General features: G+C 39.6%; 3 protein-coding genes and 1 long non-coding RNA gene across 5 annotated transcripts; 1 reads left to right on the forward strand and 3 right to left on the reverse strand.

Moving 5' to 3' along the window:
* The first annotated feature begins 837 nt into the window (after window positions 1-837).
* Window positions 838-5,450, forward strand: LOC111809779 (uncharacterized). The gene is made up of 3 exons (XR_002817302.2): window positions 838-996; window positions 4,612-4,681; window positions 4,930-5,450. It is a non-coding gene; the product is annotated as an uncharacterized LOC111809779 (long non-coding RNA).
* Window positions 1,187-5,299, reverse strand: LOC111809775 (gamma aminobutyrate transaminase 1, mitochondrial). 2 transcript variants are annotated; one of them, XM_023696200.2, is made up of 19 exons: window positions 5,159-5,299; window positions 4,977-5,068; window positions 4,809-4,893; window positions 4,645-4,717; window positions 4,461-4,558; window positions 4,266-4,358; window positions 4,009-4,082; window positions 3,874-3,912; window positions 3,709-3,797; window positions 3,538-3,614; window positions 3,388-3,462; window positions 2,885-2,932; window positions 2,703-2,786; window positions 2,520-2,607; window positions 2,371-2,449; window positions 1,993-2,083; window positions 1,833-1,911; window positions 1,479-1,594; window positions 1,187-1,404 (listed from the first exon to the last, which is right to left on the reverse strand). In XM_023696200.2, exons 1-19 carry the CDS (start codon window positions 5,201-5,203, stop codon window positions 1,333-1,335), a joined length of 1,497 nt encoding a protein of 498 aa, XP_023551968.2. In that variant the 5' UTR covers window positions 5,204-5,299; the 3' UTR covers window positions 1,187-1,332. The 2 variants fall into 2 exon arrangements, with proteins under 2 accessions (XP_023551968.2, XP_086973351.1); XM_087117225.1 differs by having other exon boundaries at window positions 5,166-5,208.
* A 2,686-nt stretch (window positions 5,451-8,136) lies between the features above and the next one.
* Window positions 8,137-14,185, reverse strand: LOC111810687 (putative protein S-acyltransferase 19). The gene is made up of 9 exons (XM_023697434.2): window positions 13,887-14,185; window positions 12,887-13,000; window positions 11,970-12,377; window positions 11,625-11,693; window positions 11,446-11,517; window positions 11,232-11,360; window positions 11,031-11,111; window positions 10,602-10,802; window positions 8,137-9,636 (listed from the first exon to the last, which is right to left on the reverse strand). The coding sequence occupies exons 1-9, from the start codon at window positions 13,929-13,931 to the stop codon at window positions 8,542-8,544; spliced, it is 2,214 nt and encodes a 737-aa protein (XP_023553202.1). The 5' UTR covers window positions 13,932-14,185; the 3' UTR covers window positions 8,137-8,541.
* A 3,348-nt stretch (window positions 14,186-17,533) lies between these two features.
* Window positions 17,534-19,795, reverse strand: LOC147789386 (uncharacterized). The gene has a single exon (XM_087117572.1). It carries the CDS (start codon window positions 19,793-19,795, stop codon window positions 17,534-17,536), a length of 2,262 nt encoding a protein of 753 aa, XP_086973698.1.
* Between the last annotated feature and the right edge of the window lie 257 nt (window positions 19,796-20,052).

Raw genomic sequence — 20,052 nt, forward strand, 5'->3', positions numbered from 1 at the left:
ACGACTATGTGTTACTTATCACGCCAGTTTTAATAATAACTCACGTCCCTCTGTACCTTAGACGAAGTTTTTTCATCCTTAACCAAGCTTCACTTCACGTTCAATGCAACTTTATTTAGTAATACACGCTGCTAGTATGTTCATTTTCTTTCATTTACGACTCTAGTTAACTTGCCTTTGTTAAGCAAGTACTGAGGTTCATCCTTGTTTTTACTATAGGCCAAGGTTCTTCAAACTCAACGACGCATCTCATTTCATCATCTTGATTCTATATGACACAACCCACATACTTGTACAACACTTCGATTCGTGCACCTTAGCTTCACAACCATCATCCACTCTTATTCGTGTGTTACATGATGCACTATCCTCATCGATCCGCATCATGATACTTCTCTCTCTCTCACTCTCTCGATCCTTAACATGGTTCGACAAGTGTCACATGTCTTCACTACTGTGAGATCCCACATTAGTTGGGGAGGAGAACGAAACACCCTTTCTAAAGTCCCGAGCAAACGCGTTTTAAGAATTATTCTTTTTTTTATTATTATTATTATAATTCTAATATTGTAAATAAATATCACCAGACGTATATCCAAAATAAATAATAAAAAAATAAGTATTTTCAGCCCCAAAATCATACTTTTACTAATTTATTTAAAAATAAATAAATATATGCCCTTAGACGGAGATTTTATTTTATTATATTTTTCCCTTTAATTTATTAAAAGTGAATTTTTTATTTTCCTTTACTTTATCAAACGTGATAAGGACGGATAACTTCTTATTATCTTTATTATTATTATTATTATTATTTCGTTAATTATTAAAAAAAAAAAAAAAAAAAAAACCGTACGGATTTGAACCAAAACTAAACTATTTGAATCGAAATTGAGAAGTGTTGAAGGAAGGAAGGGGAGAAGGGATGGATTGCAGGAAATGGGGGTTTGAGTGTTGGGCGATGTTGCAGCGGCCGCCATCGCCGGGCTTCGAGAGGTACCTTTCTTTCTTCCTCTTTTCCTGTCATCTCGGAACCTAGATTTCGTCTTATAGCCATACAGACTACTAATGCTTTCAATCTCTATTTGTTTTGGTGTATGTTTGATTCTTGTTAGACCTAGAATTATAAATCCGATTTATGGCTTTTGAATTGGGGGAATGTGAAGAAATCATTCTGAGATTTGAATGGATCAAAATATCAAGCTGCTTTTATTCAACATCCATGGCTTTTTATAGCTCACAAACATACCCTTTTTATTTAGACAAAAGTTGATTAACGAAGCATTTGGCCATCATGTAGTAGATAGGAGACAGGATCCGGTTCCTTCAGGTCTACCTCTGAGACTTCAATTCCTTCACTCTCTCTTCTGTAGCCTTTAGTGCCTTTCCATAAATGCTGATTATCTGGAAACAAAAAACGTTGGATCAAAGATATAGAATTGGAACCCAATCGAAAGCTTATTTGCTTTGAGGGATACCTCATCAACTTCTTGAGGAGAGATGATAAAAGGTGGAGCCATCGTTATAGTATTCTCTCCAGCACGTAATATCAAACCATTTTTCCGACATTCAGCTCCAAAATATGCACCAACTCCTGTTTATATCAGGCACATAACAAGCTGTAAGCATAAGCATGACCCTGGCAGATCAAGATCTACCTCATTACTGGATTTGTGATTTTGGGGTTAGGTTGATCCAAAATTATCAGATTTACAAACTACGAAGGTACTTTTTGTTTTCAAGAAATTCAAACTTGTTTCTGAGGCCAAGCTGTTTTCAAGAAATAAGCCATTAAGATGCATCATTAACAATGGTAATTACATAAAACATACCCCATTCTGGAGGGAACGGATCATTTGGTGATTTATTGTCTACAAAATCTGTGCCTGACACCAAGCCAGTCCCTCTTATCTGCAAAATCATAGTTGCTGAAGAACTGAAGATGCCTCAGATTCATAAGTAAATCTTAATTACTTGAGCAACTCTCTTTACCTCTCCAATGATAGGGCTATTTGCGAAAGCTTTTATGCCATCTTGAAACCTCGGGGAGATGCGATTTACTTGCTCCACAATATTCCTTTCCCTACAAAGGAATGAAATGAACTTACCAATAATGTGGTAAGTACACATATGTATTGCATTCTCTATGACAATTACGAGTATTCTCTTTATACTTCAAACCTTGATTGCATCCCCAAACAAGGACACTGATTGAATCAAATCGAAAGTAGGTCATCCACCTTGACAAAGTTGCAGTTTTCTTGTACCGAAAAATGATGGATATTTGAAATGTTTGTCCACTTATAAGGTTTCTTTTTCATCCTAAATGTCAAAAAGTAGTAATCGACAAGCATAGGTATAGGAACGTACTTGTAGATCTTAAGTGTTTCAAGTGCAACAGCACATGCGGTTGGGTGTCCGGAATAAGTAAATCCATGAGAAAAGGAACCTGGAGGCAATATTATTGGACTTGAAGATTATAAACAGTCATGAACTAGTTTACTGTATAAGCATTATACCTAGCTTGTCGCTTTGAGAGTGAATGACATCAGAGATTTCAGGGCTCACAAGAACAGCTCCAATAGGCATATATGCCGAGGAAAGCGCCTAAAGAGTGCAGTACACTAACAAGCTCAATTAAAACAATGAAAAGCCTAAACTAAGCAAGATATTTATTAAATTTGAATGTGTTCGAACTTCACCTTTGCAAGAGATACAAGGTCTGGTTTAATATTGTATTTATCGCATCCAAACATTGCCCCTAGTCTTCCAAAGGCACAGATTACCTATAGAAATAAAATTGAAGACAACTCCTGATTATATTAAAATCATTCTTGTAAGTAAGGCGAAATGATGAAGATAGAAATTGCAGTTAGCAAAGTACCTCATCTGCAATAAAAAGTATATCATACTTCTTGAGCACAGCTTGGATCTGCGACATAAATAAAAAATGATCATAGTGGCACCAATGGGAGAATCTAAGGCCTTGAGCAGCAGCCAACATTGTGGGAGCTGGGGGCAAGATGCGAGAGATCACAAATGGAATGTCTGTGACAAACAGTTGGATGAGTTTGTTCCAGAAACAACAAAGAAACCTGTTATTGAGTTCTACAATGAAATTGGGTTCCGTGATGTATCTGTATATTCTTTTTAAAATCATTTTTTGCTCATAGTCATGAACATCCAAAAATATTGTTGTCCTCCAAGCTTTTGGTTTTAATTTCCTTAATCTCTTCAGCATGCAGAGGACCGAAGATGTAAATTATGTAATTGTCTTAGAAAAAGAAATAAAGGATAAAAGGAGAAATAAAGGATAATCTGCCAAACAAGGAAAGTCTTACTGCTGTATACTCTCCCGGTAATCATTTCATGATACAAAGAACTTACCTTCTCAAAATAAGTTGTAGGTGGAAGAATCGCACCACCAGCCCCCATGACAGGTTCAGCGATGAACGCTGCAATCTGAAGTGGAAAATTAGACAAGGGTCAATTATGGTATCATGTCATATTCTAATTCAAAGGTGTATTCAAGTTTACCGTCTCTGGCCCCTCCTTAAGTATAAGTTCCTCCAAGTTTTTGGCTAATCTGGTTGAGAACTCTTCCTCTGTTTCACCTGACATAAGGATGTTCTTAAGTTAAACTAACGGCATATGAAAGCATAGATCAATGAAATTAAACTAACTGCATATGGAAGCATAGATCAAAACCTGGAAAATGGTAACGCCAGTAGTGTGGACAATCAGTGTGCAGGACGAATGGAGCTGGAATGTCAAACTTCTGGTGCAGATCTGTTAGGCTGTGGAAAAATATATTCGAGTAACTATTTCTTTTAACAGGAGACACGAGGTATATTTTTATTTCATTTAACTTACCCAGTAAGACTGGCTGCTACTAATGTTGAACCATGGTAACTGTTGGATAGAAGGGTGTAAGGAAAAAAAAGTTAATTGAACAGAACAACAAAGGATATGATACAGATTGACAGTTGCCAAGCGATTTGAACTTACGCATGTGAGCGAGCAATGAACTTTTTCTTTTTTGGTCTTCCAAGTGCATTGTTATAATACCAAACCAGCTTGACCTATTACATGTTTTTTAGCACAAAATGATTAATTGGTTGCATTTGTTGCCGAGCTTAAAGGCTTTCACATCTAATTAACCTTGATGTTTTAGTCACTTTAGTTTATCAGTTTTTTCTCTTTATTTCCTCTGCTTATTCCATTGGGAATCAAAATTAGATGCTTCAGTTTGGAGTAGAAAAAACCTGAGTATCATTGGCTTCTGAACCACTGTTCGTAAAAAAGACTTTCCCCATTTTTCTAGCTGTGAACATTTCAAGCAGTTCCTTTGCCAGATCCTGCCATATATGAACCGCAAGAGAGTAAAAGTAATGAAAAGTGAATTTTTATTTTATATATATATATAAGAAAGCAAAAGAAGTTTAGGTTAAATAACATACCAATGCAGGCTTGGTAGTACGATTCCAATAGGAGTGGTAAAATGGCAAGGTATTTAGTTGTTTTGTTGCAGCTGCCACAAGTCGTGGTTCATTTCCCCCTACAAATTCCAACATTGCCTTTACTAACTTAACTACACTTTAATATATGCAGAACAAAAGTTCGTGTTCATGCAGATTGTGGTACCTAAGGATGTGCACCATAGACCAGCAAGAGAATCAAGGTACTTCCTTCCATTAGTGTCATATACGTATGAACCCTGTGTCACCATGGAATCCAAATACAAAGTAGAATGAAAAAACAATATCTTCTGTTTTATTATCCATTCGTTTAACACACATGAAGGTTACCTCTGATTTTTCTATAACTAGTGGATTTTCATTTGTGCACTGCCATCCTGTAGTGAAAGGTGCAAGCATATCATGCCCCTTAAACCTGTAATTACACCTTGTTTATGCTCAAACCATGCAGAAGAGTGCAAAGAAGGAACAAATAGTTAAAAGTTTAACCCAATGTACCCTGGATCCTCTATTTGTGCTGAAGCCTGTGTACTGTATAAGCTGAACATGATGATATGTTCTTGTGAAGCTCTTCTAGAAGCAGCAAAGGACTATTACCAAGAAGCATAGGACAAATAATACGTAAGGGGCAGTAAGAAAATTAAGAAGAAAATGATGAATTGGGCGTTTGATTTTGATACCTGAGACCTGAGAGTGGAACGAAGAAGGTGATTGACAATGAACATTGTGGGATGAACTCCCTCAAGAATGTGTTCTTAGAGCTTCAAATGGATATGCACACACGTAGGACTAGAGAGTTGAAATTTAACCACAAATTTGCAACCGAATCAATATGCTGTTCATCCCTCACCTTTCTCCAATTCTTTATTATATTTGGAGCGACTAAAATAGAGACGAGTTCTTAACGATAGTAACTCCAATTTATTAATGATGGTACTTTTTAATGAAATCACTCATGGATGACTTTTTTAATTATTATTTTGTTTGTCATTTTTTTTTAAAAATGGGAAAGGAATCATTTTTATTAAATGTAAGGTTTCTTTATAAAAAAAAGAATTTGTATTAAAAACCATTTGTATTTTATTATTATTATTATATTTAAAGAAACATGTCAAATCAAATATTAAATTAAAGTTAAATTTTATTATTAAAACATTAAAAGTTTATCCATTAATATATTAAAATCTAATTTGGTTTTAAGTTCCAATGTGTACATTTAATTTCTTAAATTTTGTAAATATATGTTTCTTTGTTGCATTATTATTATTCCTCAGCAATAATTGATTGTGCTATCGTGAGAATGGAGGTTTAAGCCTTTATATCCGTACTAAATATAATTAAATAACTCAATATTTCATTAAATTAATAAATTGTAAAATTAATATTTCTAAACATTTACTAATTAAAAAGGCAAAGACATTTAAGATTCCTGTGGGAATTTTAATTGAAACACTTTAGAAATATAAAAATTAATAAATAAATTTAAAATTATTCTAATAACAGATCTAATCTAAAAGTAATTCTATAAGTAATAAGTATTTTTATTAAAATATTATTTTGATATCTATACTTTGTTTAATTTTACTCTCAATATTTTCAATAAATTTAATTCATTCCATCAAAGTTAAATTTTATTGAAATTAGTTGACAGTAATAATAAATTTCATGCAAAATAGTGAAAATTCTAATATATAATAATAAGTTTTTTAAAAAATCAACAATAAATTCTTTTTTCGACAATTCATCTCTCGAAAAAAAAATAATAATTACTTTTATTAACTATTGGAATATCAATTATGATCATCTAAATTCACTCAATAAGCTATATTAAATAATTTAAAATCTTATCTAGAAAGACACTTGAAATTATTAACCTTTTGAAAGGTGTTTATATAAAAATCAATTTAATTTAAAGTTTAGCACTAAAAACAAAAGCAACAGTAAATTGTAAATTTCAAAGAAGAATATGAATAAAGTAACTTTTGGATGACACTTTACCCTCCTAAAGACATGGACAGTTCTTGTGGGACACCCAAGTTTTGGACCATGTGGTCTCCTCCCATGTTCCAACACTAACTCAATGTCTGTATTCTTAATGGGAAATTAGTGTTAGACGAACACGACTCTCCACAATGGTATGATATTGTCCACTTTGAGCATAAGCTCTCATGGCTTTGCTTTGGGTTTCCCCAAAAAGCCTCATACCAATGGAGTTAGTATTCCTCACTTATAAACCCATGATCATTCCCTAAATTAGTCGATGTGGGACTTCCATCATCCAACACCTCCCCTCGAACAAAGTGCGCCTCCCCTTAATCGAGGCTCGACTCCTTTGGAGTCTTAGTCATTTTTTACTGCCTTCGAGGAGGGGCTTGGCTCCTTTTCTTTAGGAGTTCTTTGTTCGATATTTGAGGATTTGAGGATTTATCAATCTATTGGCACGACTAAGTTTAGGGCATGACTCTGATACCATGTTAGACGAACACGACTCTCCACAATGGTATGATATTGTCCACTTTGAGCATAAGCTCTCATGGCTTTGCTTTGGGTTTCCCCAAAAGGCCTCATACCAATGGAGTTAGTATTCCTCACTTATAAACCCATGATCATTCCCTAAATTAGTCGATGTGGGACTTCCATCATCCAACAATTAGTACACATTGGATAATATCTGTCTCATTCTACGATTATCATTTATTAAAAAGAAAAGTAAAAAGACGAAGATAGAAATAAAGATAACTTACCTTGTGACTTAATTCAAGGAGATATGGAGATTTGAACCTACATTAGAAGAAGAACATGATAATTACCGTTGAACTATACTCACTTTGTGTAAAGGCTCAAGCCCACCGCTGCATATTGTCCTTTTTGAAGTTTCCTTTTCTAGCTTTCCCTCAAGATTTTTAAAATGCGTAGTGAAAGGTTTCCACACCCTTATAAAGGGTGTTTTGTTCTCCTCCCCAACCAATGTGGGATATCACAATCCACCCCCTTTCAGGGTCCAGCGTCCTCGCTGGCACTCGTTCATTTCTCCAATCGATGTGGGACCACCACCAAATCCACCCCTTTCAGGGTCTGACACACCGCCTCATGTCTACTTCCTTTGGGGAACAGTCTCCTCGCTGGCACATTGCCCAGTGGCTGGCTCTGATACCATTTGTAACAGCTCAAGTGCCAGTCTACTGCTACCAGATATTGTCCTCTCTAGGCTTTTCCTTTTTGGCTTTCAAAGTTTTTAAAACGTATCTACTAAGGAAAGGTTTCCACACACTTATAAATAGTGTTTTGTTCTCCTCTCCAACCAATGTGGGATATCACACTTTGACAATTCCTATCAACCATCTTTCAACTCCGCCGTTCCTAATAAATGAGCACGCCAAGTTAGGAATGAGCATGAGGGCAATATTTGTAAATGATTTGAACCTTTTTGTACAAAGGCCTACTATGTGCTTCCGTTTTCAAAAGCTTTTACAATTTTAAAAAACCTCTACACATATATGAAAAGAATACAACTATCTTACCAAAAATCCTCAGCTCCTTCCAGAATTCATCGACTGAAACTCTTGCTAGACTTGATTTTGGCCACATAGCCTGTAAGATTGAGGAGAAAAAAGTGCTTCCAGAAGGAAGATTATCAGTATTTTAATCCAGGGCGAGAGACTGGAAAATGATGGTGTCAATTAATGATTAGAAAAAAAAATACCGGGGAAGTGAACTGGATAATAATTCCATGGATTGCCTCAGTGAAGTTCAGAGGCTAAGAATTAAAAACTAGGAATATCCTTTTGGCTACAATTTTGAGATGGAGAAAAGGAGCGATTCCCACCTCAATTACAGATTACACCTAAATCCGTGTTAATCAAAATGCATTCTTGAGGAAACTGCCTCACATGTACCGACCAATTGAGTTTGCAAACAATGTCAGGTTGCAAGATTTCGGAGCCAAGAATTGATTCCGTCCTTTTGGCTTCTTTTTCCAACTTGCTGATGGGAGAATGTTTTCTAATTACACCTCCTTTCAGGCAGCCAAATCATATGCTTCAGGATTGACCAACCAAACTACCTACCTTAAACGAGAACCGGATGGTCGGCTTTGCTCATAACCACCAGGGACAAAAACAGGGAGTTGGTTTGAAGCCGAGTCCCTTTTGAATCTGGACTCGCGGGATAGAGTCATCGTCATTCTGTCTTGGCTCTCTCTCGAAGTCGAGACCCTTTCGTTTCTCAGACTATCTCGAGAAGAGATGTTCAGTAGAGGACCACCGAAGAAAATGGAATCTCCTGTGTACATTAACTTCTCTGCTTGCTGCAATGGAGCTTTTGTGTTGGAAGATGATGTAGGTTGCAATGGATTAACTGGCTTTCTAGTGTTGTTGCTTGTTTCGCCATTTAAATTTGGCACACCTATCTGCACAGACGATCTGAGAGGACGGGTTTCTGAAGCTGATACAGGAACTGAGACATACCTCCCAGCTTCTTGGTCCCAGACAACAGATGTCTTTCTGACATCTCTGAGAAGAGATGTAGGGGCTGAAAGCAATAATGGATCAGTAGTGTTTCCCCTCTGAGCGACCTTATCGTCAAACCCAGAAGTATGAGATCTTGGGTCAGTGACAACAGGGTAGGATGGCTTGGAAGAATATGGACGTTCAGGAAATAGGCTGGGAATTGATGAAGCAGCACTAAAACGACCCAGACCCAGACCATTACCATGTGGGAGAGGACTGAGGGTGACTGTTTCATGCACATGGCTTGGACTACTGAAGCTACTCATGCTCTGTGTTCCAGTTTCATAATCATCCTGACTAGCTTGACTCGGAGCCAAGGAATTTCTTATGGGAGAGAGCTTAAGATCATTTTTAATCTCTTTGTTTGCACCAGTGTCAGTGCTCACACTACTTCTAACACTTAGGTTTCCGCTGGAGCTCAATTCCGTATCTGGGAAACGGCGGTTATCAAGAGGCCTCAGAACAGATGATGATGCTCTAGCTTTGGCAGCTGCCTTCATGGCCTCATTAGAATCCAGTTTTGCAAGTTTCCAAGCACTAAGACGAACGGCTCTTTTGGGTGCTTTTGGCCCTCTTTCTGAAGCTCCTGCTGCATCTGGGTCAACAGTAGATGGGACCATTCCTGGCTCCAAGTGAGGCACCACTTCATCCTAATGCGTTTAAGTGGGATTAGTTAGTAGTAAGAAACTGCTGTTTTATGATAATAAGAAGCTTGTGAATTGGATAACGCATGCAAAATTTCTCCACACAAAAGATAACAGAAACAAATTAAAACTTATCAGCACAACATAAATAATGAAAGAGCTTGAACTAAAATTTGTTGGAGTTCAAGACCCAAATAGACAAAGTTGGTTCTTTTCCAATTTAAGATAATTTAAAAAAAAAAATAATAATAAAATAAAAGCTATTTGGAGGGTAGATAAATGATTTCTATTCATACACTGAGGGTAAAAACAATTTATACCTTTTTCTAAAAGTTCAAAAAGTATTGATACTCCTTTCCGAAGTTCATACATATCTTTGAAACGTGGTACTGATGGTTCTGTCCATCTGCTACCAGTAAGGATATTTTCCAACTTTAAAAAATGTTTAAGGGTATTTTTCAAGTTTTATAAAAAATAAAAAGAATGTTAATAAAATTTCGAAAGTTCATAGGTATTTTTGAAACAAAATACTAACGGTTTCCATCCAAAACTAACAAGATAATTTTTGAAACTTCCAGGAATATTATTGGAACTTTTAAAAGTTGAGAAGTATTTTTGGGACAAAATACAAAGTTTGGGGTATTTTTTTTATTAGTTTAACCAAATATTTATTCTTCTATTTTTTTTCAATTTAAAACCTCTTTGCATTAAATTACATTTACTAATTCATTATGCTTTAATTTACCAAAGTGAAGCTTCAATTTCTCCCCTTTTGAATCTTGACATAATCAAACAGGAAGAAATGAAAATGACTATCAACCTATGACTGGCTTGAGAAATAAATAAATGGGATTATCGGCTATCAAGCTACATGCAGAAAATATTTACCCAACAGAGAAAATGAAAACAATCACCCAAAAAGTGTGGAGGAGAAAGGTAGGTTCTCTTACTAAAGATTAAAAAGTCAATACCTGATAATCAACAAAAACTCTTGGAGGCGTACACCATGCCCCCTTGTATTGTAAACCAAGAGAACTTCCACCACTCAAACCAGTGGTAGCAGATCCCGATGGAGAGTACATAATGTTTGGCAATTCCTCGTCAACAGAAGCTCCAACAGGGGCCTCACTTGTAGCCCTCATCGCTATGACATATTCATAGGTTGTAATACCCTATTTCAATACGTGTAGTAAAACAACTGATGAGAAGATCCGCGCACCAAGCAAACCGTCTAATCATGATCCATTAGTTTTCCAAATTGATCTTAGATATAGATATATTATTCTGATTTTAAATGTAGCACTATTTATTGACTATTACCCCATACCACAGTATTTCCCCAAGATCAAGCAACAGAGATCATGGAGAATGAAAAATCTATTTAAGTTCTCATCACTGACCTTTTTAATTAATATCATGTGGAAAAAGAAAAGTTCGCCCAAAGGGATACAGGCCAGCATGGAAACTGCAGTACATATCGCCTGGATAAAACCAAATTCAGACTAGCAATTAGCACCTGACTTGATTTTTTTGATAGTCATAAGTAAAGCTATAAAATATGTGTTTTTGTTACAAGACATAATTACTTAATTTGTCCCTACCACAACTGTCGCAAACGGGGCACGAGAAAAGCCATTTCCAAGTCGATCGATAATTTCAGTTTCCATGCCTCTTTTATTAACAAAGCAACGCACTAAAACTGCAATACCAATTCCAGCTTCAACAACGAGCTGAACCACAAAGGTAACAGTAATTAGCAGCAAAAAAGAGAGTATACTATGGTTTCAAAGAATAGTATCCACTTTTAGTACTTACCCAAACAAGACTTACTGCCATAAGAGAGATAAATGTGATATAGTTTTTCTGCCCCACACAGTTATTGAGCCACTGCAACCACATTGAAAATAGAGGGCAATCTCCAAGTAAAAACCTTAACAAAATGAAAATGAAAAACAAACTAAATGATTTTTTTTTTTAAAAAAAGAAAGATATACCCGGCAATGGTGATCAAAACCATCAACACATTTATCACAACTTCTACAATGTTTGCTGAACTTCCGCACCTGCAACATTCGTACGTTGTAAATCAAAATAAAGTTTTGTTATCATGGATACATGCGGCCCATTATAAACGGAGTTGCAGGATTATCTTCTAAAAATAAGATGGACAACATTCAAAACCTTGACAACGTTGCATGATTATATAAAACTGATACTAGATGCATGCAGACAAAGTACGAGTAATGCAAAATATTAACATTTATTGTTCTAACGGACTATGATACTGTACATATTTAATTTTTACTTGGGAACTATAATAGAGCATCCAAACCAAATACCTCAGCATTGCACAATGTGCAAAATAAAGCATCCTCGGCAGCACTTTGAGGGTCTGCCCCTCCATCCCTTTTTCGACAATCTTCATGTACAAATAATGCGCAACAAATTAGTCCAATTTTATCAGCACTGCGGACTGTTGGTTGTTCCACTGGTTTGTCTTCTCTGCCAACTTCTCCTACTGAACCTTTCCTACTCGTATTAGCTCCTGATATGGAACTTCTGGAAGGTGATGATGCAGACGAATGTCTGCCATTGACAATTTCATCTAAATTTTGTGGTAGACCCTTCAGTGATAACCCTTGATTATTGTTGGGGTTTGTTACCCGATTATCAAATTTAGACATAATACCAGGGTCAGCTGGATTAATTGCAGTGCATCTCACATAAAGAGTGAATACAAGGAGAGCCTGCAATGCCATGAAAAGATTGAAATAATGAAAGAAAGTAGGCTTCCAACCATTTAAATGGAACACAAAATGCTCTAATGACAGTATGGTTTGGTACATTCTACATGTTACAAGTACAAGCACGGTCAATCTAAAGGAGGATCTGGTTTACAGGGATCACTCACCCACTCAATATTCCAAATCCACGACCATCCAAAAACTGATAGTTTTTGTATTTATAATAAGAGACAAAATATGTTTGTATTATCACAAAACTGATAGTTAATGCAATAAATTTTCTTATCCAAGCATTAGTGAGTGCTATAAGTTAACAGTTCTTGGAGGAAAACACCATAGAAAATGCTGAAATGCACAGAAATTGAGCTAGGAAGAAAACTCAAATAGATCAAACTTTCAGGATCTACAAGCTGGAAAATTATTATCCATGAATCAACACCTCGTAGTGACAGCATTAAGCGCATGCTTGATAATTGAGGTGGTCGGAGAAGAGAGTAAATAATATTGCATACCACTGGTGAATAAACGCCAACCAATATGTACTCCCAGACATGGCCACCGAGGAAGGGAGCAAAGAAAGCATAAAATGCCACAACCAGTAAACAAAACACTGTGATTGCAACGACCTACATTTTAAGCAAAAAAATATTAGAAAGAAACTCAAGGCAGGCATAATACTACTGAGAACAGATTGTTTGTGACAATAACTTGATAATAGGTAAGAACAAAACAAAACAAAAATAAGAAAGACTTCAAGATTCTGAACAACATTCCTAGCCTCAGCTGTACAAACCAGTGACACAAGTACTGGAACGCATTTCAACACTTGAAATTGTGCTCCACATAATATAAAACTGAATGCTGAAGTTCAAAAATCAGACTCCCACTATGCCTAGGTTGAGAATAGGAATAACAAGCTACCAAAAAAACCCCTCATCCCTCCCGCAAGCTCCATCCATGTGACCAAGCCCAGCGAAAACCAATCATTCCCCAACTTTGAGATTTACCTAAGAAAACTTGCCATTAAGTATCAATGCCCCATTCCTTAGCCAATTCTCCAAGGGGAAAAAAACGGGAGAAAAAATAGATCACGGACGAAAATCCCATCGAGATATCACAAGCTGCAGAATCACGCAGAACTCGAGAAATGAACTCTTTTAGACTTAATAATCTTGAAAGCTACAGTATTATTGCAACATTTCCTCTCGCTTCTCTCTGTAGCCTATCAGAACAAAATCCAATCTATATACTCGACGAGACACAGAATGAAAAAAAATAAAAATAAATAAAAATCCACATCGTCATTCGGAAGACTGAGAGTAAAGCTGCAGACAATTTCCAACGAACAAACGCCATAAGAGAATCAAATTTCAAACAAACAAACCACCACAACTCAGCCATTTCCCGAGAGAGAGAGAGATCACACATTGGCAAAACAAAACCCTAAGACTATGAAAGCAAGAACCCACAGCAAAAAAGAAACAAACCACAAACAATCGCAAGGAAGAGTACCTGAAAAGTATGAGCAGGCAGTTGCCATCCATGTTTCCTCACCATAACTCCACAATCGAAACGCCACTCACTGCCTAAGTAAGAACAAACCCACTCTCACACTCCCGTCGACCGGCCGGCGAGCAGAAGAGAGAGAAACCGGAATCAATAGAGAGGGAGAGAAAGAGAGAAAGTAGTCTCTGTAGCAGCTGAAAGCGATTCCTGGAAAGCGAGGATCAAAGCGGAAGCGGCGAAGTAGTGAAAAGGAACGGCAGATGGGAGAGAAGGGCGCCAAGGTGAGCGTTGACAATGAATCTCAGGAATAGGAGTGCAACACTTAATAATTAATCTCAATTTATTATTTATTTTTTAAATAATAATAATAAAACCGTTATTTTATTTTGATTAAAATTACCGTTGGATTTTAAATTTGGTAATTAATTTAAGGTGGAATTAAATATATTGAATTTACTAAATACATAATTTTAAATTTTAAATTTATCAATAATCTATTAAACTTAGCTTAAAATCTATTTTTCTACAAATTTATAAATAAATAAATACTTAAAAATTTAAATTTAATATCGTTGAGAGGATTAGGTAAGAAGATGTGATGATACTTTTGGTGGGAAAGAAGGTATTATTTAATGTTTGCTGTTGTGTGGGTCCCACCTATACAATCTCACTCCACACGGTGGTCCCGGGTGACACAATCGCACTTTCGAAGGCAGCGGACTAGCGATTGTGCGGCACTCACTTTCCAGCGACAAGTGAGTTAAGCCAATTTGTTCTTGCGTCGCCTACGGCCAAGCGACGTACGGTCGAGCCTCTAGCCTCGGTTTTAAAAGAAGGTTTTAGAAAACGAGGAGAGAGAGATTTTGGAAAGAGAGATTTTTAGAAAGAGACGTTATATAAGCAAGCAAGAGAAAGATAACAACGGCTTAGCATATATAACCTTGGGTAGGGAGAAGTTGACGACTAGTCATATCCCCCTATAGTACATTCTGGGCCATTTTAGTTCTGGCAGGCCTAGACATGATTTTCTTGAGGTGTCATACGCTCTAGAATTACAAAGGGAAAAACACTAGAATGAAAAGACATGACAAGGGTTTGGCTTGTCATGGGCATGCGGCCATGGGCAACAAGCCCTGGACAGGCATGACCGTGACATCCTCCCCCACCTAATTGGTTGACGTCCCTGTCAACCGACTACTTTCATACCTTGCGATGTGGGTGGTGGCGGAGTTCAGATCTTCGGCGCGTTCCCAGCTTGTTTCCTCTGTAGGGAGATTCTTCCATTTGACAAGGAATTCACGAATCGTCCGTACAGGTCTTCCTATCTTCCTAACCCTGTCGGCTAGGATCTCTTCCACTTCCTTTGTTTCTTTTTGTTTCAGATCGATGTTCGGTCTTGTGGTTGCATTTCGATGATCGTCGTCTGGATCAGGGTGATAGGGCTTCAAGTTGCTCACATGAATGACGGGGTGGATTTTCATCCATGCGGGTAGTGCAACTCGGTAGGAGGTAGCCCCAATCTTTTTAAGGACTTCAACCGGGCCTTCGTATTTACGAACTAGTCTCTGGTCCTTTCGGCTACGAAATCTGATCTGTTCTGGTCTCAGCTTGATAAGGACTTGATCTCCTGCATGGAAATGAAGGGGGCGACGCTTCTTGTCCGCCCATTTCTTCATATGCTTGGAAGCCTTCTCTAAATATGCCCGGGCTATATCTGTCGTCTGCTTCCATTCTCTTGTAAAGTTGTGAGCTTGAGGGTTTTTTCCTGCATAAGGATGATCAATAATGTGGGGTAAGGCCGGTTGTCGTCCACTTACAATTTCGAAGGGACTCTTCCCTGTAGACGAGCTTGTTTGACAATTGAAGCAGAATTGGGCGACATCTAACAATTGTATCCAGTTCTTTTGGCGAGCGTCGACGAAGTGACGTAAGTATTCTTCGAGCAAGCAGTTGAACCGTTCTGTCTGTCCATCGGTTTGAGGGTGATAACTCGAGGAGATGTTTAAGGTTGTTCCCAAGAAAGCGAATAACTCAGTCCAGAATGTCCCAATGAATCTGCCATCCCTATCACTGATGATGCTCGACGGAATGCCCCGTAACTTTACAACGTGTTTGAAAAACAGTTGGGCTATGAGTTCTGCTGAGCATAATTTGGGAGTGGGGATGAACGTCGCATATTTTGAGAACCGGTCCACAATAACCAAGATGGCGTCATATTCCCCGACTTTTGGGAGGTGTGTTATGAAGTCCAGAGATACACTTTCCCAGGGTCTTGTTGGTACAGGTAGAGGTTCCAAGAGTCCAGAGACTTTGGCTTTGTCGACCTTATCCTGTTGGCAGATGAGGCACGTCTTGGTGTATTGCATGATGTCGTCTCGCATGTTTGGCCAGAAGTACCCCTTCTTTATTAGGGCGTATGTTCTTTGCCACCCCGGGTGTCCGGCCCATAAGGTATCATGACATTCCTGAATGAGCTTCTTCCTTAGTTCCCCCGTTCTTGGGACGTACAATCTGTTTCCTTTGGTTATCAGGAGGTCCCCCTCAACCCAAAACTGCCGTGTCTTTCCAGCCTTAGCTAGTTCGACAACAGCTTTGGCCGATGGGTCTTTGTGTAAATGTTCCTTGATGATGTCGCGCCTCGATCCATCGATCTTACTTGAATGAATATGGGCTAACATGCACAGGGCCGCATGTTCGCCCTTCCGACTCAGCGCGTCGGCTGCTTGATTACTCTTCCCCGCTTTGTGTTCGAACTTGAAGTCGAATTCAGCCAACGACTCCTGCCACCGGGCTTGTTTTGCTGTTAATTTTGGTTGATCAAAGAAGTGGCAAGTGGCGCTGTTATCCGTCTTCACCACGAACTGCGATCCTAAGAGATACTGTCTCCAGACTCGAAGGCAATGGACTACAGCCAGCATTTCTTTCTCGGAGACAGTGTATCTTCGTTCGGCATCGTTGAGCTTTCGACTTTCGTAAGCGATGGGGTGGCCTTCTTGAATAAGGACCCCACCGAGAGCAAAGTCGGAAGCATCGGTTTCTACTTCAAATGGCTTTGTGACGTCAACCAACCCGAGGACAGGACCCCTCGTCATGGTTGTTTTCAGATTTTCAAAGGCCATTTGACAATCATTCGACCACGACCAAGGGTGGTCTTTCTTCAACAGCTCTGTCAATGGGGCGGCTCGTCGTGAAAACCCTTCGACGAACCGCCTATAGTAGTTGGCTAGTCCTAAGAAGGACCTCAACTCAGATACGGAAGTAGGAACCTTCCATTCTTGGATAGCTTTTATCTTGTCGCTATCCATACTGATTTGTCCACATCTGACGACATGTCCAAGGAAGTTGATGCATGTTTGTGCGAATGCACATTTCTCCTTCTTCACATACAGCTGGTTCTGCCGGAGCTTGTCAAACACTAACTTCAAGTGCACTTTGTGTTCCTCGAGGGTTGTGCTGTAAACAACAATGTCGTCGAGGTATACTATGACGAACTGATCCAGGTATTCGTAGAAAACCTGGTTCATCAACGTGCAGAACGTAGCTGGGGCGTTTGTCAAGCCAAAGGGCATTACTAGGAATTCGAAGGCCCCATATCTTGTTACGCACGTCGTCTTGGGTTCGTCCCCTTCGGCAATACGTACTTGATAATATCCTTATCGTAAGTCCAACGTCGTGAAGTACTTGGCCCCGTGAAGTTGGTCGAACAAGTCGGATATTATCGGCAGAGGATATTTGTTGCGTACTATCACCTTGTTTAAGGCTCTATAGTCTATGCACAGACGCAACGTCCCATCCTTCTTCTTCTGGAGTAGTACGGGGGCTCCATAAGGGGCCTTTGCCGGGCGAATGAATCCCGCCTTCAGCAACTCGTCTAGTTGTTTCCTCAATTCGGCTAGCTCGGGCGGAGCCATCCGGTATGCGTTCTTCGCTGGCGGCTTAACCCCGGGGAGGAGTTCGATTTCGTGGTCAATGCCTCGACGAGGTGGTAGTGTTTGTGGTAGACTCTCTAGCATGATGTCGATATAGCTGTCTAGTACTTCCTTGATTTCCTCTGGGACAGTCTCTTCGGTGGTTGCCTCTTCTATCAGTGGTATGGCCATGAATGTAGGTTCCTCTCGTGCGAGTCCCCTTTTTAGCTGCATGGCCGAGATCATTCGAAGATTACCTGGTTGCTTGATGCTTGCAGGTATTACTGTGGGGTTACGGTCGGTGATCACCAAGCATTTTGCCAATGGCATTGGGATGACCTTGTGTTCTAGGAGGAACTCCATCCCAAGTACCACGTCGAAGTCGTCCATGCGAACCACGACAAGGTCTAGTTCTCCAGTCCAATCCCCTATTTTGAAGGGGACTCCTTTGGAAACTCCCACAATAGGCAAGGCCTCGGAGTTGACAACTTTCATTTTCCCCGGGTCCTTTCCTATGGTGAGTCCCAATCTTCTGGCTTCTTGATCAGCAATGAAGTTGTGGGTTGCTCCAGAGTCTATCAAAGTGTTCTTGCTCAGTCGAGAGTTTATTGTGGCATCTACAAACATGAGCCCTTTCTCTATTATCTCCCTCGGTTCGACTTTCCGTTGGAGGGCTGACAAGAATTTGAGTGCGCCCATTCGGGGGTTGTCGTGATCTTCCTTCTTGTCTAGCAAAGTCTCGACCCTTGCTTCATTGCTCTCTTGAATGGACACTTGGAGTGCAGTGAGAGAGGCCCGATGAGGACAGTAGGATACCTTGTGGGGCCCTTTGCACAGTATGCATTGCAAAGACGTCGTCAGGTGGTTCTTTTGGTGGTAAGGCCCTCGAGATGTCCCCGCTTGATTGTTCTGAGGAGGTCTATCCGTCCATCCATTCGATCGGTTGGGGCTTCCATTTCGATGGCCTGGTGGTCTGTATGGTTTGCCCCCGTTGTTTGGGGCTGGTGTCGCTCTTCTTTGGGATCCTGCTTCGTTCCCACAGTCCACGAGTCTCTCGGCGCAGGCCATTGCGGTAGCTAGGGTTTGGACCCTATTCTCATGTATCTTTGTTTTGGCCCACGGCTGTAGGCCATTTATAAAGAAGAACACCTTGTCCTTCTCTGCTGTGCCCCTGATATCCAGCATCAGGGTTGAGAACTGTCTGACGTAGTCCCGTATGTTTCCAGTGTGTTTCAGGGCTACTATTTTCTCCATTGCTATGTGTCCCGCATTTTCGGGGAGGAATTGTTCCCTCAATTCTCTCTTGAGATCCTCCCATGAGTCGATGGTGCACAATCCATCCTCGATGTCTTGCACCTTTGTACGCCACCACAGTTTGGCGTCATCTACGAGATACATCGCGGCTACAGTCACCTTCTTGTCGTCGGTACAAGCCGTTGTGGCTTTGAAGTACTGTTCGACGTCAAAGATGAAGTTCTCCAACTCTTTGGCGTCCCGATTCCCTTTGAAGGCTCTAGGGTCTGGGAACCTTAGTTTGTTGGATCCTGCATTAGTTTGTCCAGCCGTGACACCTTCCACGGCTTTCATGGTAACTTCAATTCGAGTGCTCATGGCGGCCATCCTTTCTTGGAGGTCGTCGACTGTTGTTCTGAATTCATCAGCCAATCCATTGAACAAACTCATCATTGTGTTTTGTAGTACGTCGAACTCTTCGCCACGTCCCTCTTTGTGTGCGACAGAGCTATCCGGACTATCAGACGGTTTTGGGCTGCTCGTAGGAGCAACTCTTTCTTCGAGCGAGGTCACTCGAAACAACAGTTCTGCGATTGGCAACCCATCCAGGCGGTTGCCCATTGCGTCGACTTGGACGACTTTCTCACTCAGTTCGGTCACCCGCGTTTCCAGGAAACGGAGGGTGTCAGGGACTTCTTTGAGGAACAGCATTTCCTCCTCTATTAGCGTAAGCCGGTCGGCTTGTGCTTTGGGTGTCGACTTTGTCGTCGACATGATCTCAGTCTGTATGACGTTACGGAGCTAACAAAGCTCTGATACCACTTGACACAATCGCACTTTCGAAGGCAGCGGACTAGCGATTGTGCGGCACTCACTTTCCAGCGACAAGTGAGTTAAGCCAATTTGTTCTTGCGTCGCCTACGGCCAAGCGACGTACGGTCGAGCCTCTAGCCTCGGTTTTAAAAGAAGGTTTTAGAAAACGAGGAGAGAGAGATTTTGGAAAGAGAGATTTTTAGAAAGAGACGTTATAT

Source organism: Cucurbita pepo, chromosome 14 (assembly GCF_057944985.1).
Source record: "Cucurbita pepo subsp. pepo isolate OVF chromosome 14, ASM5794498v1, whole genome shotgun sequence".
Lineage (NCBI taxonomy): Eukaryota > Viridiplantae > Streptophyta > Magnoliopsida > Cucurbitales > Cucurbitaceae > Cucurbita > Cucurbita pepo.

Bases quoted from the DNA above. Each gene is read 5' to 3' on its own strand.
- LOC111809775 (XM_023696200.2), bottom strand. From the start codon at position 5,203: ATGTTCATTGTCAATCACCTTCTTCGTTCCACTCTCAGGTCTCAG. The intron at 4,718-4,808 runs GTAACCTTCATG...ATGGTGACACAG, and splicing joins TAGTTATAGAAAAATCAGAG to GGTTCATACGTATATGACAC. The intron at 3,615-3,708 runs GTTTTGATCTAT...TCCTTATGTCAG, and splicing joins CTGGCGTTACCATTTTCCAG to GTGAAACAGAGGAAGAGTTC.
- LOC111810687 (XM_023697434.2), bottom strand. From the start codon at position 13,931: ATGGTGAGGAAACATGGATGGCAACTGCCTGCTCATACTTTTCAG. The intron at 12,378-12,886 runs GTATGCAATATT...ATGGCATTGCAG, and splicing joins TTGGCGTTTATTCACCAGTG to GCTCTCCTTGTATTCACTCT. The intron at 11,694-11,969 runs GTATTTGGTTTG...CGAATGTTGCAG, and splicing joins GCACATTGTGCAATGCTGAG to GTGCGGAAGTTCAGCAAACA.
- LOC147789386 (XM_087117572.1), bottom strand. From the start codon at position 19,795: ATGTCGACGACAAAGTCGACACCCAAAGCACAAGCCGACCGGCTTACG.